Source organism: Balaenoptera musculus, chromosome 7, assembly GCF_009873245.2.
Source record: "Balaenoptera musculus isolate JJ_BM4_2016_0621 chromosome 7, mBalMus1.pri.v3, whole genome shotgun sequence".
Lineage (NCBI taxonomy): Eukaryota > Metazoa > Chordata > Mammalia > Artiodactyla > Balaenopteridae > Balaenoptera > Balaenoptera musculus.
The window spans coordinates 697514-715851 of record NC_045791.1 but is presented as its reverse complement, the minus strand read 5'-3'; the positions used below and the strand labels follow the sequence as shown (position 1 = coordinate 715851).

The window sequence follows — 18338 nt, the reverse complement described above, 5'->3', positions numbered from 1 at the left end:
ACTTCCAAGGCAGATTTTGTAACTTGCCTCTCTTCTTTTATGCAAAAATGTTTGGCATAAATTAAACAGATTCTGCTAGATTTCCCCACTTTGGCCCCTAGTATAAAATAAAGAAAAACAACCCTCCAAAACAAAAGTATACAAATGCTGGAGAGGGTGTGGAGAAAAGGGAACCCTCCTACACTGTTGGTGGGAACGTAGACTGGTGCAGCCACTGTGGAGAACAGTATGGAGGTTCCTTAAAAAACTAAAAATAGAGCCGCCATATGACCCAGCAATCCCACTCCTGGGCATATATCCAGAGAAACCTCTAATTCAAAAAGATACATGCACCCCTGTGTTCATAGCAGCACTATTTACAATAACCATAAAAAAGAATGAAATAATGCCATTTGCAGCAACATGGGTGGACCTAGATTCTCATACTAAGTGAAGTCAGTCAGAAAGAGAAAGACAAATACCATATGATATCGCTCTTATGTGGAATCTAAAATATGGCACAAATGAGCGTGTCTATGAAACAGAAACACCCTCGCGGACACAGAGAACAGACTTGCCAAGGGGGAGGGAGGGTGGGAGAGGGATGGACTTCAAGTTTGGGATTAGTAGACGTAAACTATTGTATATAGGACGGATAAACAGCAAGGTCCTACTGTAGAGCACAGGGAACTCTACTCAATATCCTGTGATGAACTGTAATGGAAAAGAATATAAAAAAAGAATGTATATATATGTATGACGGAATCACTTTGCTGTACAGCAGAAATTAGCACAACATTGTAAATCAACTATACTTCAATTAAAAAAGAAAAAAAAAGAAATTGGTCATGCAGAAACATACAAACAAAAAGTTTCTCATGATAAGATGCAGTGGGGTGTGACCCAGGGGGAGATGGTCTGGAGGTTTTGGTTTTGGTCTGAAGCTTATTCACTGCAGGGCCTTCTTTTAAGAAAAGAATACAAGAGTACACATATAATGGTAAATACAGAAATGATTATCTAGAAGGAGAAAAGAAATTATAGTTCATTACACAGTTTTTAAAATACACAGATACTCAGGTGAACTCAACCCTCAGGGGCCCCTCGATGGGTCACGCCCTTGTACGGCATTCTCCGCTTGAGCACACAAGGCCCTGAGGCTGGCTTGCAACCAACAGCACACAGCAGAGTGATGACACGACGCCGTGACCATGTTCCTGTGTGGAAGGATCCGTCTTAGCTACCAGACACTTCCCTGCTGGCCGGGGAGAAGCAAGCGGCCATGGGAAGAGCTGTCTACAGAAAGGGCCACGCGGCAGAGAACTGGGGGCGGCCTCCAGCAGCTGGGGCCCCGTCCTGCACCTGCCAGCAGCCCGCGGGCTCGCAGGAGGCCGGGCACCCTCCCCACAGCCTGAGACCCTGGGCGGCACCACGCTCAGCCGGGCCAGACTCCTGGAAACGGGAGGTGACGGATGTCCGTGTGGGGATTTCTTCCACGGCAATACTACAAATACCACTCGCACCCCAAATCTGGCAGAATAACAGTCTTGCTCGTTAACTGCTGACACACCTCTGCGACACCGTCCTACTCTGTTGGCTGTATGCGTTTGAACTATCTTGTCAGATGCCAGGGATCCTGAAGCACTGGGTTGGCCAAAAAGTTCGTTCCGGGCCACTGCAAGATGGTCTGGAAAAACCCGGACGCACTTTTTGGCCGAGCCAACGTTGCCTATAGAGAATTGAAAAAGAATTCAGTCCTTCCTCTAGCACAGCTGGTCCGAGTTTCTCTTTCATGACGGTTTAGCAAGGTTTCTTCGGCTTCATGACTAGGTGACGTTCCTAGTAAGGACGGTTCGGGGACTACTGGCAAATTTAGGCCCTGCATCCGTCTTCCCCGTAAGGAGCCATAAGGCCTGGAAGAACCTTCCAGACCGGCCTCTGACACTGCCTTTGGAGCCGCTGCCCACTCACTTGCCATGCCGGGCGCCTTGGACACAGCCCTCCCCGCGCCCCCATCACAAGGCCAGGGCCCCTGCTAACTGCATCCTTAAGTCGGCTTCCCTTGGCCACATCCCAAGATGTCGCGGCCACCGCAGCACACCCTGTGTGGCAGGAAGCTGGACGGGGCAGAGCCTGGTGGAAAGAGAGGGTCATCTGAGCTGATCGCGGTGACAGCGTCCTCTGCCGCAAATTCTGGAAGGCACGAGCCGCGCAAACAGGGTGCCAGCGAGAGGCCCCGAGGCTCCGGCTCTGGTCTGGACTCGCTGCTGCACCACCAGCCATCGGCCGTCAAGCAGGGACACCTGTTTCCACAGGAGTCAAGCCTGTGCCGTCGCGCTGGACTCGGCAGCAGCGCCATTACCCCCAGGAAGTGATGCAAGCGTGGGGCTTTAGCTTGAACCGGGGGAACCGGAGCAAGGAGAAGAGATGGCGCTCTTAGGGCAGCTCAGCTGTCCCCTTCAGTGCCTGCACGAGCTGGCTGTCGCAGCTAAGCATCTGGCCCGCCCTTTCGACACCTGCCCCCAGCTCCTGTCTTAATATAATGACGGAAACGATGCGAGCAGGGACCCCGCGTGTCCCTGGCTGAGCTGAAACGACTCGCCTAACATCAGCAGTGCAGCTCTTACCCTGGCTGGAACCCCCTGGAAAGCTACTCAGAAGCCACCGTAGCACAGCTTGCCCCATGACCCCGATGAGCCCCAGGGAACGGGCACAGGGACGCAGCTGGAGGAGGGACACGGCGACAGCAGGCCGACGGGGAGGCGTGTCTTACCTCATCGTACATGAACTGCAAGGTCAGGGCCGACTTGCCCACCCCTCCGCTGCCGACCATGATGACCTTGTGGAGGGCCAGGGAGCTCTGGCTCTTGCTCTTGTTTGCAGCCATCCCGCTGGTTTTCTGCGAAACGCGGCCAGAGGACCCGGACGAAGAGCTGCCAAGGAAGAAGACAGACTCAGAGGCGGTTTGGTTTCCACCCAAAGGACATCAAATGAAAACCCTCCAGAAAAGCCTAACCCAGACGTTCCACCAGAGGTCATTCTTCCAGGCTCGAGGCAGAGATGAAGCCCCCCAAGCGCTGCCGAGCCACAAACCAGAGCTGAGCCGACCCGAGGGAAGGTGAGACGGAGAGAAGAAACGGGCGCGCGCACCCGACGCCCCATCACTGGAGGTGGGGGAGAGGATGGTCCACCAGCAAACCCACACGTCCTCAGCAGAGCCGCATGGGGCGGGCGAGGCACGCAGCGACCCCGCGCCACCTGTGCCACGGGAGCCGCTCAGGGCCCCAGCATCTCTGTGCCCTCACTCCCCCCCAGCCCCCGCAACACACCCACACGGCCCTCCCAGGGGACCAAGGGGGGCTCTGAAAAGGGGTGAGTAAACCTGCTTTTAATAATCAGCATCCCTTCAAGACACAGGACAGTTAAAAGAAAGACAACTAAATTATTTATTCCACTTTGATTTACATTAAGAACTAAAATGAGTCAGACTTTTCCAAAACAACAATCTATCAGTCAAAATCAGTTTAGCCTCATCAGAGTGAGATAAAGTGAGTAGAACAGAGCAAACTCGGCAGTGTGGGAAGAGAAAGTATTCTGAAAAAACACATTTAACAGGTACCTGAAACTTGGCATCTAATTAAACTGACAAGCTTTTGCACAGCAAAGGAAACCATAAACAAAACAGAAAGACAGAATTTTCTCCCTTACAGAATGGGAGAAAATATATGAAAATGAAGCAACCGACAAGGGATTAATTTCCAAAATTTACAAACAGCTCATACAACTCAATATCAAAAAAAAACAACCAACCCAATCAAAAAATGGGCAGAAGACCTAACTAGACCTTTCTCCAAAGAAGACATACAGATGGCCAACAAACACATGAAAAAATGCTCAACATCACTAATTATTAGAGAAATGCAAATTAAAACTACAATGAGGTATCACCTCACACCAGTCAGAATGGCCATCATCAAAAATTCTACAAACAACAAATGCTGCAGAGGGTGTGGAGAAAAGGGAACCCTCCTGCACTGTTGGTGGGAATGTTAAGTGGTTGCAGCCACTATGGAGAACAGTATGGAGGTTCCTTAAAAAACTACAAATAGAACTACCATATGCTCCTGCATAACCCAAGTGCCAATTTTTATTTTAAACGATTTTTATGGAAAATCTCTCTCACAGATGCCACAGCGTAAGGAAAAAGGGCATGGGCTCGGGCATGTCACGGGCCCAAGTCTGGCTCTGCCATTCGTGAAATGCGGGACCTGGACACTAGTTATTCAGCTTCTCTAAGCCAGTTTTCTTATTTGCAGACACAAGTAAACCACCACCCACCCTGCAGGATTTTTCTGAGTATTAAATGAGATAACACATGTGAAAGATCGAAGCCCTGTGCCTAGCATATAACAGGAACTTAAAAGGGCTGGTTTCCTTCCTATCTCATTTTAAGAGAATTTTTTTTCTAATTAGACACGGTGGGCACCTATTTCTGACAAAGTAACTTGAAAATACCGCCAGTAGAAAAAAAATAAATACACACACACACACCATTGCATAACAGAAAACAACATCATTTTAAATCAGTGGTTCCCATCCTCGGTGGCACAAGGGGATCCCTGGGGAGCTTTAAAAACCTCCCCAGAGATTCTGATGGAGTTTGGTCTAGGATGCCTGGGATCGGAGCCTGGGCATGAGAACATCTAAAAGCTTCCCAGGTGATGACAGTAGACCTCCAAGGTTGAGAACTTCTATGAAATGCACAGCTGGGCTCAAAAAAAAATCCCAATGCTGGGGAGAAAAAAAATCAGAGCTGATATTTCTGTGGTCCTAGGTGGTTGCTGCTCTGGGTAACTTAGGATTTAACACACACACAGGTCTGTCCCTCAGAGACACCAAGAGCCTCGAAGGAATGCACCTTCAGGTAAAGAATAGACGAGCAGGACTTCCCTGGCGGCGCAGTGGTTAAGAACCCGCCTGCCAACGCAGGGGACACAGGTTCGAGCCCTGGTCCGGTAGGATATCCCACATGCTGCGGAGCAATGAAGCCCGTGCGCCACAACTACTGAGCTGAGCTCTAGAGACCACGAGCCACAACTACTGAAGCCCGTGTGCAACAACTACTGAGCCCGTGAGCCACAACTACTGAGCCCACGAGCCACAACTACTGAGCCCGTGCTCCGCAACAAGAGAAGCCACCGCAATGAGAAGCCCGCGCCCAGCGACGAAGAAGACCCAACACAGCCAAAAATAAAATAAATAAATAAATTTATTAAAAAAAAAAAAAAAAAAGAATGGACGAGCAAAACATCGGCCCACTGTTGAGGAGGAAGACATTCCCTCTGCCCTTCCAGGCTCTTCTTTCTGCTCGAAGAATTAAACTGACATGAAACAGATTAACAGGAGAAAATGCAGCAAAGTCCAGTGACATGTGGACCTGGGAGAGACCCAGACAACCTGAGTACCTTGTTCAAACGGCCGAAGCCCTCACCTTAGATCCCGTCCTTGCCTAACGGCAGAAGAGGATGTTGAAGATGGGGAGAGTCGGTTATGAGAGGTGACCAGGGAAGGCCGGGTAAACAAGAGGAAGGTTCTTGAAGTCCTTACCTTCTCCGCCCGTAGGAGCTGCTAGAGATTCGGTCGTCCTCGTGTTCCTGGTACAGCGAGGGGGACGCCCTTGCATGTGGAGATTCCCCTGGTAAATGTCCCTGTCTCTTACAAAAAGGTGACTCCTACTTGGTTTTCAGAGTTTCTTCTACGCCTGCTGTTTCCCGGAAAATAACCAGCTTAAAACTATTAACATGCCAAAGAGACCTATTCTGGGATGGTACCTGCTCCCCTACGGCACCCACAGGGGAGGACAGCACGGAAGCATGTCCGCCTGAGCCCTGGCCGCAGGAAAGTGTGCCCTGAAGCTGCGACCGCAGCACTCCCCCAAAGCCAGGAAGCAACACAGAAAGTAACCCCAGGCTGCTCAGGGTGCTAGACTACAACCTCTGCGGGGGGACGCAGTGAAGACGGCTCAGGATTCCTACAACCAAAGCCCACAAATAGGGGCCCACAGCCCCGACCTGTGAAACACCTAAGGAAATAACCACCAGGAGAGTCGGCGGCCGTAACGAGTAGGACTTTTCAGACAGCCACTATAAAAAGTATTATTTGATCATTTTTAACAAAGGCAGAGGCAAAATGTGGGGAAACTGCATTATCAGGAGGCCGAGAGTTGAACGAGAATCACTCTGAAGGTCTACAATCCTTTTTTAAGTATTTAAAATGAAAAGTAATAACAATGTAGGGGAGGGAAAACAAACCCATCTTAGTTCATCGGCCGGGGCCCTGAAAATCAGACTGACGAGAGACAGATGGAGAGAAAAACAGACAGAGACTTCTGAACAGGTGCATCTCGCATCCACGCAGGAGAGCGCGGTGGGGGTGGCTCCACGGGTGGTGGGACTCGGGCTCACAGAGCCTCTTAACCAAGGAACAGCGGATGTTGCAGGGAAGTGACAAGACAAGCGAGGGGGCCTTGCACTTCTGGGAGGGGAAACTGACGCAGGGTGTGGGCTGTGAGGAAGGGGCGTTACCTCGATTCCCCGGGGGCCTCCTCTGGGTGATTCAGGATCGCCCCGCCCTTCCTGGTGGAGACGGGAAGGTAGAACTTTTCTTTGTGTCTGTTACTTTTCAGTTGCCTTCAGCTCAAAATAATCCTTACGTCAAAGTGGCATCTTTTGGGGTGACATGTTCTGACCCCCCTTCGGTGCTCAGTAGAAAATTTAGAAAATACACAAAACTATCTTAAAAAAAAAGAGAAAAATCCCATCACCCAGAGATATTCGCTATTACAGCGTTACTTCCTGCCCATAATTTAATCTGTATATTCTTATATTTTAATCCATATATTCCTATATTTAAGACCTTTCTGAGGTCATATTTATGTAGTTTTGCATGTTATTTTTCACGTAGTATAGCTACCTGCCTTCTTAAGCAGTGAAGACTGATCATACTCATAGCTTTTCTGGATGATTCAAGGACCATCATCACTATGGAAACCAGTCGTGTGACCGGCTGCTCTGGGTGGGATCACATGTCTGCTGGCTCCCCTCAAGCTGGACCCGCCGTCCACTCTCCCTTTTCTAATGACGTGCTTTTTAATAAGCGTTCTAAGCAATTAACTAGATAATTAAGCACATTTGAATTGTGACTAAAATAGGGTAAGTGGGATGAGGAGCCGGCCTCCCCCAAAGGCTCAGGAAGGTGAAGCTGCTTTGGGCCTAATTTCTGGTCCACAGCTGCTCACCATAGGGCCGAGGTCAGTGCCTGAGGCTGGAAACTCCAGACCATCAACCCATCACACGATTTCTCCGAAGCAGCCTTGCTTCCATGAATTATTATAGTTGTATGAAAATGGAGAAATCCTTTTCCAGATTAGGGGCAGGGGTGCTTTCAAACACATGTAGACATCTAACTCTGAGCTGTTATTTTCAAAACACAAAGTCAGTTTCTCTAGAAGAAACCACAATAAATGGATTGAAGACTGTTCAACAAATCCACAGATATTTGCCAAAGTATCTGTGCTCAAAGCTCAAAAACTGAAATAACCATGGTGGCTCTTTCCAGTATGTATAACCCGAGAACACTTGACACGATGAGGGGCAAGGCAGGAGAGTCAGCCTGGACCAATCCCGGAAACTGCAAACGCCGACCTCCAGACTCCTGTAACCGGAGATGATAAACCCCTATTTGTTTAAACCATTCTGAGTCTATTGTTACTTGTACTGAAAGCATTCCAGAAACAGTCTTTGCACTCCAGAGACTCAAAGTCCAGTGATTAGTTACAGAAGATTAGTCGACGATTATAGTATGGCTGACAAATTCTACGGCAGAAGTATCCAAGGGCTCTGGGGTCACAGAGGAGGGACATCTAGATCAGAGCAGGTCAGGGGATGTTCTTACAGGGAGAACTGAGATGTGAAGGAGGTGGCTACAGAGGAGGAGAAATACCAGGAAGAAAACAAGTCAGTGAGGCTCAGGAAGTCACGTCGACGATTTAATGTTTATAACAGATGTGCCTCGCCCATAAACATGTTCTTAAAAAATAACACAGCTATCCCTTCCCCGAACATTTTATTAGCAAAAGTTCCAAGTTTTCAGAAAAGTAGGAAGAGCTGCACAGTGAACCCATATTCGCAGCCCTGGATTCTACAATCAACATGTTACTCCATTTGCTTTATCGCAAACCCAGTCATCGGGCCTCCCCTGACCCACCCATCAATCCATCTTACTTTTTGATGTGTTTCCACGGAAACTGTAGACATGAGTACATGCCATCCCTAACTTCAGCAGACGTCCACTGTTTACAAAGCAATTATACTTCTCCCAGAACCACCTCCGAGGGGCTTGCAAACCTCTTAATCTCTTCCACGAACTCTTTGGGTTCATCGCCAGTACACAAAAGCCACAACACAGACCTTCCAACAAGGGGAATCGGGGCCCATAACGTCAAGTTCTGGCAGGCTCACACCTTACAGTCGGAAGTTTTTTACCGGGGACTTGGGAAACACACCAACAGACACCCTTTAATACATCTCTACCTACCGACCGGAAAGCTCTATAGTGGGCTTCGTTTTTGTCCAAAATAAACATTTAAACACTACTCTGTGCTAAGCTGTGCATCTCTGCCCTTAGAAAACGCAATCTCCTAAGGAAAGATGTATAAACAAAGCATGGAAATAGAACTGCCCACATGCAGTGATAAAGATGCTACAAGGTCTGATGGAAAGCATGATGAACTCTGGGAAAAGAAGATCCAGAAAGGCTTCGACATGGAGTCCAAGTTCACTCAGCAGAGGGGCTGAGAGAGCGAAGCTTCCCATGCATAACGGAAGGCGTGCAAAGCAACAGAGGCATGAAGCGTGCTGGCGGGCCTGGTATCACGTGACATGGAAGTGCAGGGACGGTGTGGGGAAGTGACAGTGCATTACATCTCAAAAGACAGATTGTTCACCTAAAAATGAGCCTAAAGTGCTGTCTGAAGAAATCTATCCTAGAGAAAGCAGGGAGCCACTGCAGGTGGGTCCCCCAGCCCAACCTAACTGTAAGGCATGGGGAAGAATGAACACGTTCCCTCCCGTACAGAAAACCAAGACAGCTTCATTTAGGTAGCTTGGCAAGGAGACAAAAGAGCTGGGAAATGGTTTTCCTACGTAATTTCTATAGGACACACTAATATTAGAGGGGGCTCTCTACCACTTAGCACTGATTCAAATACAAGCACACACATTCCCCTGAGAAGTAACATTCTGAACGCAAATCACGGTATAGATACATAAACCACGCAAGTGTGTGTGGCTTCTACTGCCCCCCAATCCCATGGGCTAATACAGTCATTAGTCTCTTGTTAAACTTAAGCTGGGAGAGAACAAATCAGTAGGTAGAGTCAACCTTGTCTGTATCAGAGGGTTGTCATGAAAATCAAACGAGAATTTGAAAATGTAGAAGAAAAGTACTCTTCAGTCCTCATAAAATTCACCTGTCCTGGGTAACGTGGTACACAAAAGCGCACGGGAAACAATCAAACACTGTACACGTGCAAAGAATTGCATTTAGCACTTTTTCTCCAGATAATATGACTTGAAGGTGGTAACCTGGATATTACTAATAGGCCATCATCATAATATTTAAGTCTCTCAGAATATTATTCAAGTTTCTAGTCCTTTAAATCATCAAAATGGAAGACAATCCTAAATCTGGGACAATCTAAGCACCAAAATAATTAAGGACAGTAATGAAAACAAACCACTGAAAAACAAGGTATTCATGAATCCATACCTATCGTAAATAGTAAACAAACAAAGGGAGACACAGGAGGGCTCCTGCTTAGAGCAGAACACCAAAGGCTGACTGATAAGCATGCAGCGAGCGAAAGCGGAAAAAACCCCAACGTTTTGCAACTATCAGAGTAAAGACTGGTTCAGGCAAGAATCATTAGTAAGATGCTAAAGCTAAAGGGGAGATTTAGATGAGGAACAGGATACTTTTCATGGTCTTAAAGTGTCTCCATAGATTATTTATGAATCAGACTCTGCATTTTAACAAGCAGCACTATTCTAAGTGTCAAGACGAATCCCAACTGTTCATACCACTTCCTGTTACGATCCAAATCAGGAACAATCCGATCTAAATTAGGTCATGAAGGACCCTCCCCCCAAAAAAACAGCACTCTCAAATACGAAGGAACACAGGAAACAGACTGCAGCGGCTGTAAATGCTGAATAATGACAAAGAAAAGCACAGTGACACTGTCTACTCAGGGGACATCATTTCCCTTAACACTGAAAGTCGACATGCAGCCTTCCTATTTCCTAGCACCTAACACCAAATTATACATCGTTGTGACAAAATGACTATATATATGCGTGTGCATGTGTGTGAGAATAGGAACTGACAGCACTGAACCCCTACATCCCTATCCTTTTAATGACAAAACACAAACTTGTGGTTATTAGTAAACAGTCTCACACGCACTCCCTGGACAGATAGGTAGGTAGTGTCTTATTCCTATGTGTGCCTCCAGGGCCTGCAGTGAATCAGAGACCTAGAAATGCCCAGAGAACGTGTAAAGAATGAATGAACGATGAGGGAAGAGTTTTAAGAAATAAAAATGAGGACACATTTTAAATAATTTTCCATAACACGTACTATGGCACATTTCTCATCCACGTTCCATTAAGGAAATGTCTCCTGATTGTTCTATTGTGAACACTGATTCTAGAAGGTAAGCAATTAAAGTGGCAGCCCTACCCAGAGGTTCTTTTTGTAGTTTAGCAATAAATGCTGTTAGCTACAAAAATAAGAATTTTTAAATGCACACCTGTGCAAGCACAGGCACACACACATGCTCAGAAGCCAAGTTGAAGAGATGGGTCAAAGATGGACAATTAAAGATCAATAAAGATAATAACTGCAATGGATTGAAACACATCTAATTTGTTCACAATGAAACTAAAAAAGCACCTATTCGTCACCTTTGGAGGACTAGTTAAACAACTCATTATTTTAAAAATTGGTAAATTAAATCTTTGAGAGGCCATTTTCCAACCTCATGTACAATGCCCCCAATATTCTCAAAAAAAAAAAATTGGTAAATTAAGGGAAAGAATTAAAAAGGTATCTTGCTTCTCCTATATAAACTGTACTAACTGGTGACCAAATAATAGATGAAGCAAAGTTTCCCTTTACAAAATATTCTAACTAATCAAGGAATGATGGAATTGGGGCTATCACCATTTTGCAACTCCTCATGAGTTAAGAAATCTAGTATCAATGGCTGCTAACATTACAAAAAGAGACAACCTGACACCTTGAAAAAGACACATAATTATCAATGATGTAGTCTTGACAAAAAAGCTTCTAAATCTAACTACTGATTTACCAGAGGTGCAGGAGACAGAGGAATATGCTGAACATACCACACGGACACACCATCAGCAACACAGAGACTGTAGGAAGCTCTGTGGAATAAGCCACCCAGTTTCTTCAACAAATAAAGTGCAAGAGAAAAGAAAGATGGAGAGGGAACCTGTAAATTATGACACCTAAGAGCCGTATCAACTGACTGAAATACATGCCTTATGTGGATCCCAGTTTGAACAAACACACACACAAGAAAACTGGGGAATTCTGAACACTGGCTGAATTTGATAATATTAAGGAATTATTCTTCAAAAAAAATTTCAAGTGACTACATTTAACCTCATTACAAAAGAAGCTAAATGATATATGGGATTTGTTGCAAAGTTATCAAGGGGGAAGAGAGGAAGTAGGGATGTAGATGAAATCAGATTAGCCATAAACTGATCATAAACTGTTGAAGCTGACTGACAGATACAAGGTAGTTGATTACATTAGTCTCTGTACTTTTATATATATTTGAAAATTTCCACATTAAAAAGTTTTTTAAAATAATGAGGACAAAGATATAGGTGCCTGGGTCCCACTCCCCTAGAGATTCCAATTTAGGCACATGGAAACCTAGGTGCTCAGGCTGTCCAGGTGATTCCAATTCACACCTAGATTGAAAACCATCCCAAATTTTGAGTTCTTTGAGAACAGAGTCTGTATTTTGTTTACCACAATTTCACCCATTACCTATCACAGAAAACATATTTAAATATTAATTGAATGAATTAACTAAGATGGGAGCCATTTTCTCACCTTAATTCTTTTTTTTTTTAACATCTTTATTGGAGTATAATTGCTTTATAATGGTGTGTTCGTTTCTGCTTTATAACAAAGTGAATCAGTTATCACCTTAATTCCACAGCAATTAGAATAGTCATCTGGCTGGAACCATGAATCTAACTTCAGCTGGAATTCTTATTTTCTAATGACTATTAGCTGACAGTCTCACAGATAACACTGTTCTACCACCTTTGTTTTTGCAAGGGCCATAGTTCATTGCTATCTTAAGAAAATTGATTCACTTTTCACAAACTGATTCAAAATTATTTTCCTGAGTTTCTAGTATCTCGATGGAGATGAGAACTATCACTGCTTAACTCTCTGATGTCATCCCTAGAGACGATCTCTTTATTTTTCATTCAGCCCATCAAGTGAATGCTTTTCCTCTTCATATTCACCTCCTAACTAGAGAGTCTTAGTCATCATAGACTCTTCTATTTAACTTCTGTTCTGCAAATTCAAGTACTACAGCCATCTCCATATATTCACACTGAAGTTTTAAAGTCTTCAGAAATAGGGGAGCCCCGAGTAAACGAGAAAGAAAATTTTTTAAAGGTTGTTTCTCTTGGGAAAGCATAGACTTTTACCATGTGTGTGTACAGCACAGGGAGCTATAGGTTATCTCATAATAACCTATAATGGAAAAGAATCTGAAAAAGAATATATAGATATAGATCTCAATCACTTTGCTCTACACCTGAAACTAACATGACATTGTAAATCAACTCTACTTCAATTAGAAAAAAAGCCCTCTGGGTGTGAGGCTGCTTACCTGACACTTCTGTCCCTTCCCACTGAGGGCACCAGGTGACAGCACACCTGGCTTCGAAAGTACACAAACAACTCAAGTCCAGGGACTGAGACCCAGGCAGGGCCGGGGGGGAAATACACGACACAGAAGCACTTCCTCCTGAATGAATAAAGCGTGAACTCTACATACAGCCGAAGGAGCTTCCAGGGAAGCCCACTGCTCTGCCCCTTGTATGTCTAGGACTCTTGTCCACAGTGACAGAAGCCCCAGGTGAAAGTAGCTTAAGCAGAAAAGTCACCGATCGGCTCACACAGCCGATGTCCAGGGACCAGGACGATGCCGCCAGGACCAGAACTTGCTCTCCCGTCGTGGGTCTCCCCTCTCCAACCTCGTGGCCCGCTACTCTGCCCCAACCATCGCCCCCCTCCCAACCTCAGGCCTCTCGCAGTCAACGCTCAGACTCGATTCCTTGTCCTGTGGGCTTCCACATTCACATCACGTCCTCAGGGAGGCCTCCTGGACCACCCGTCCTCAGGGAGGCCTCCTGGACCACCCGGCCTCAGGCAGCCCTCACATCCCCCACCTCTGCCCTTTGCGCCTCTCACTGCCCTGACCCCAGCCTGCAGTTCTTTTCTTATTTCCCACTTACTTGCTTTTTGCTATTCATTCCACAATAACTGAAGCTCCCTGAGGGCAGGCCCCAGAGCTGCCTTTCCTTCTTGTATCCTGCCACTGTAGGGATATTTCCCTTTTATCATCACATAAATCATGCTGCAACCTAAATAACATGGATTTTACCCACACTGTGGTGTGAAATCTAGCGCATGGCGTAAACTTGACACTTGGGGATTCATTCATATCTTATTTCAGATACTTATGGTCAAAAGCCTAAAAACTGTTAAGCCACTACTTCCTTATTTCAAAAGCAAAGTTTGACAAGCGGATAACATTAGTTTATATTTTTTAAGGTTTGAGAATTTGTCACTAAAGAATTTTAATCTCTTAAGGTTGTTATTTCAATACTCTTTAAGAGTCTCATCATTTCACCCACTGCTTTAAATGAGCACTTATGGTCATGTGATTGCTATCTGGTTGGCAGCGACCTTTCTGACTGGCCGTCTCGTACCCGATCTGCCTCTCGGAAGGGAGCCCAGGCCCCTGCAGGGGACAGCTGAACCTGGACGGCCAGGTGACGGGAAGGGCAGGACAGCTGCTCTGAGCACCTGAGCTCCAGGGGCTGCTGGTCACCCAGCCAGGGGTCTCCACAGCCACAGACTCACGGGGGCCGCGGCTGAGCCCTCCCGCAAATCTTTCTAGCAAACAAAGATACTTGGTATGGACTTCTCTAGCTGGTAAATTTGCACGTTCTTACTGCTTTTCACGAACGGGGACTCCAGGAGTGCCGGTCCTGGCAGGAAACAACTGCAGTCATCAGAGCGCTCAGTTTCTCTCTGTAGTCTCAGCCTTTCCCACGTGTACTGACTCAGAGAAGGAAACTCCAGGGCGCCCTCCCTGTGTGTAGCTGCTACTGCCCCCAGCACCGGGAATAGAACATTTTTATCTTCCCATGCAGGTGTGACTCAGTTTCCATGTCTATGAAAATAAGGAAGTTGAATTAAATGGTCTAAGTTCCTTTCCAAGTTTTTGCTGTTTTTTTTTTCTTCTGAAATTAGATCTGCAAAACAACTTAGTGCTCCCGTGTGCCTAAGGAAATTTGTTTTAGGTGTTTCTGTTCCCTAAAGCATATCTCTTTATCCGTTCTCCCACCAAAGGGGGAGGGGGAAAAACCAACCTTAAACGCAAACAAACTCAATTAACTAACACAAAGCCAGACAGCTCTGAGTTACTCCTCATAAGCACCTGCCTCTGGTCTGTACCTCTGGGCACATGTTCCTTCCTCCTGATGGAGTGGCCGCCTGAATATCTCCTCCCCCACCTTCCTGGACAGCCCGCCGCCCAGCTTAGCTGACCCTCCCAGTCTACGCAGGCTCCCAGGCCTGTCAACACCACCCACTGCTGCACTGCATGAGGTCTGTCCCGCAGAGACACCGAGAGCTGCCCATTCATCCTGTGTGCCGTGTGCCTGGCACTTAGGAGATGCTCAATCCGTGGTGGATAAGAAAAGCAAGTTCTCCGTCTGGGTTGGGAGGCCTCAAAAGGACAAGTGGTAACTGGTAAACTCTGCGAAGTGTATTCCCTTGAAGGATGACTCTGCTGAACTACAAGCTAAGCAATAAGAAATGGTGGAGGGTAATTGGCAAGCTCTGGTTGTTTAAGAACGTGTGATTATTTCTGAAATAAAGACCTCTCCCACCAGGCCCTCACCCCCCAGGGAATCTGGGGATCTCACTGGCCTTGGAGCGGGCCACCAATTTAGACCTGAGCTCCTTCCACCTGCACAGGCCACCGTGGAGACAGGGAGCTGCTTCACTTCCCGACAGCTGAAGGTCAAGTCTGGAACTAGCGTGTACACGGCCCCGTCCCGAATGACTAACCCAAATAAGATCCTGTTTAGAGATGTGCTACCACCACTCCTGCATTATCTGCTAGCACATCACATGCACGCAGACAGAGCTATGTGACCTGGAAGGTCACTTAACTGGTCGGTGGCAGGGCTGGGAGTGGCCACCCAGCCGTCCTGCCTCAGCATCCCCACCCTGAGCTGGACACTGTGCTGCTCCGTGAGTGGGCTGGGCTGGGCTGGGAGAGGCCTTCAGACGTGGTGCGAAGTCCTGGAATTCGTGGATCAGAAAGCTCATCAAGAGACAGAAATGCAGACGCAACTCGAGCACAAGCTCTATCAATAAAACACAGACCTGAGAGGAAACGTACAACAAAAAGCAGTTATTATACACCCCAAAGAACGGAAAGCAGGGACCTGAATAGATATCTGTACACCCGTGTTCAGAGCAGCATTATTCACAATAGCTAAAACGTGGAAGCAACCCAAGTGTCCATCGATGGATGAACGGAAAACAAAATGTGGCCCATCATACAGTAGAATATTATGGAGCCTTAAAAAGGAATGAAATTCTGACATATGCCAACATGGATGAAGCTTGAAGACATTAGGCTGAGTGAAATAAGCTCCCACAAAAGAAAAACCCCTTGCGATTCCCCTTATCTGAGGGCCCTGGAACAGTCAGAGTCATAGAGATGAGAAGCAGACCAGCGGGGGCCGGGGGCCGGGGGCCGGGGCCCAGGGCCAGGAGGATGGGCTTAGTGTCCAATGGGCCCCGAGTTTCAGATGGGATGATGCAAGTGCTTAGGAGTCTGGACAGTGGTGATGACCGCACAACAACGTGCATGTACTTAACGCCACTGAACTGTACACGCAAAAAATGTCAAAATGGTAAATTTTATGTCATGTATATTTCACCACAACTTTTTAAAAAGTAGCTATATACCAACTGCAGTGTGGATCAGGAGAAAAAGCCGCTCAACTTGAAGTCTGGAGCCTGCCATTAGGGAGCTAACGACCTTGGTTAAGTTGCCTTTCTCAGCCTCCGTGTGATGCATAAAATACACAGGAGATCTGTATCCTCCGGGTCATTATCAAGAAACGAGAAAACCCCTATCGCGATACCTGGCTCTGAGTAAGGACTTCGCCTTTGGGGTATCACTCTGATATTCTAGAAAGTCTTGAGAAAGAAACTGGCCGAGGAGCCGAAGCTAAGCCACGGCAGCGCACCGCCATCAGAGTCGTGTCCTCCAACGGGCCAGCCCCGGCCTCCACCCCGCTAGCTCACCGGCTCCCGTGCCGGCCCGCCGTCACTCTCTGCCTCTGGACACGAGAGCCCTGGCCTCCAGCACCTTCCCCCGGGCCCACGCCCCTCCTTCCCCGGCAGAGACCCCGCAGCCTCTCCCTCCCGCTCACCACCCTTCCTGCTGCCGGAGCGGGAAAGCAAGCCACGCAACCAGCCTCAGGAAACGTCACAGGCCGGGCGTTTAGGGTCACAAAGCGGAACGGGCATGCACTCCCCGCTTCCTAGAAATCTCCCTGGGAGGCTCCCCAGGCCCTCCCCACGCTCGCTCTGCCCCAGTGCCTTACCTCATCTTCCCCAAACAGAGGCCACCGGGCACGCCGCCCCACTGCTCCGCCTCCCAATCCCCAGCCGCCGGCATCCACGCCCACCTCCTCCCGGGCTCCTGCAGGCCAGCCCTCCACGCAGGCTCCGGACTCCGTGCTGCCCCCTCGCCCCAGAGCGGCCCTTTGCCGTCACCCTCCTTTCCCTGCATCGCGAGTCAGCCTTCGCCTCCCTACGGGACCCTCCCCCACAGCATACAGACGGTTCTGTTTAACCTTCGTCCTAAACACGTACGCCCCTCTGGTCCCCGTACGCCCCTCTGGCCAGTGACACAATTTCTCTGCGGGCCTGGCTACCTGTGCCCGTGCCTCTCGGGCAGATTCCCTGGGCATCTTGTTCAGACGCACATTCTGACTCGGCAGGTCTGGGGTGGAGCCCAGGACTCGGTTCTGCCAGCGCCGCCGAGACACTGCTCCCGCCACAGAGCCCCTCTGAGCAGCAGGGCCTTGTGCTTCTTCCCTCCGTACGAATCCGCTCTGACCCTGCACCCTCCCCCAGCACAAGTTCAGCGAGACCGTCCCGTCAAGGTCGCCGATAAACTCCATGCTGCAGACTCCAGCTAAAGTTCTCTTTCTCCTCTCCGGTCCTCTCAAACACGAGGGTGCAGCCGCTGAGACAGAAGTGTGCCCAGCAAGGGGAAGGCGCCTAGCAGGCCAAGCGAAGAGCCCTCTGCATCTCCCTGCAGACCTGCAGACACGGCCCCCCGGGCACTGCGGCCCCCCGGCCCTGCTGCTCCCCTGGCAGGGGGTCCCGTCAGGTCCTTCTCCTCTACCTGGCTTCCCGTGTCAGTCCTCCTCAGAGCTCAGCCTTCCCCCTCACCTCCCCACTCTCCCCTGTGGGGATCTCATCCGTCTCAGCAGCTTTATCTGTAGCCCCCAAACTCTCAGGACGCAGCCCAGGGCGCTCTCCTGACCTCCAGGCGCCTTCACCTCCTCTGCCTTGGGCCACCTCTCCCTGCTCTCACAAGCATCTCCAGCTTAACGTTCCCAGAAGAGAACTCTTGATTCTTCCCCCCTTAAAAGCTGCTCCTTCTCCATGATTCCCCATAGCCAGCCATACTCATCACTACCACCAGAAACCCAGGAGTCACCTGTGACCCCTCTTGCCCCTCCGCCGCCTCAATTCACGACCAGTTCTACTGATTCCACCTCCAAGTCCCACTCCAAAGCCATCTGCTTCCAGAGCCCAGAGCCAGCCACCAACCACTGACCAGCCACGACCTGCTCACTGGCCTCTCATCGCCACTTCAGCCTGTCCACAGCCTCTTCTCCACACAGCCC

The 18338-nt window shown here is 48.2% G+C and overlaps 1 protein-coding gene across 4 annotated transcripts in view; it reads right to left on the bottom strand.

The window, feature by feature from the left end:
- The window catches only part of RALB (RAS like proto-oncogene B), a 67672-nt gene that overhangs the window by 14461 nt on the left and 34873 nt on the right, over positions 1–18338 (bottom strand). For 3 of the 4 annotated variants that reach the window (XM_036858076.1, XM_036858078.1, XM_036858079.1), the window contains one exon: positions 2753–2912. In XM_036858076.1, coding sequence (XP_036713971.1) covers positions 2753–2912 — 160 coding nt within the window. Of the gene's footprint in view, positions 1–2752; positions 2913–5586; positions 6506–18338 lie in introns of those variants that run through there. The other variant, XM_036858077.1, reaches the window with a different exon arrangement.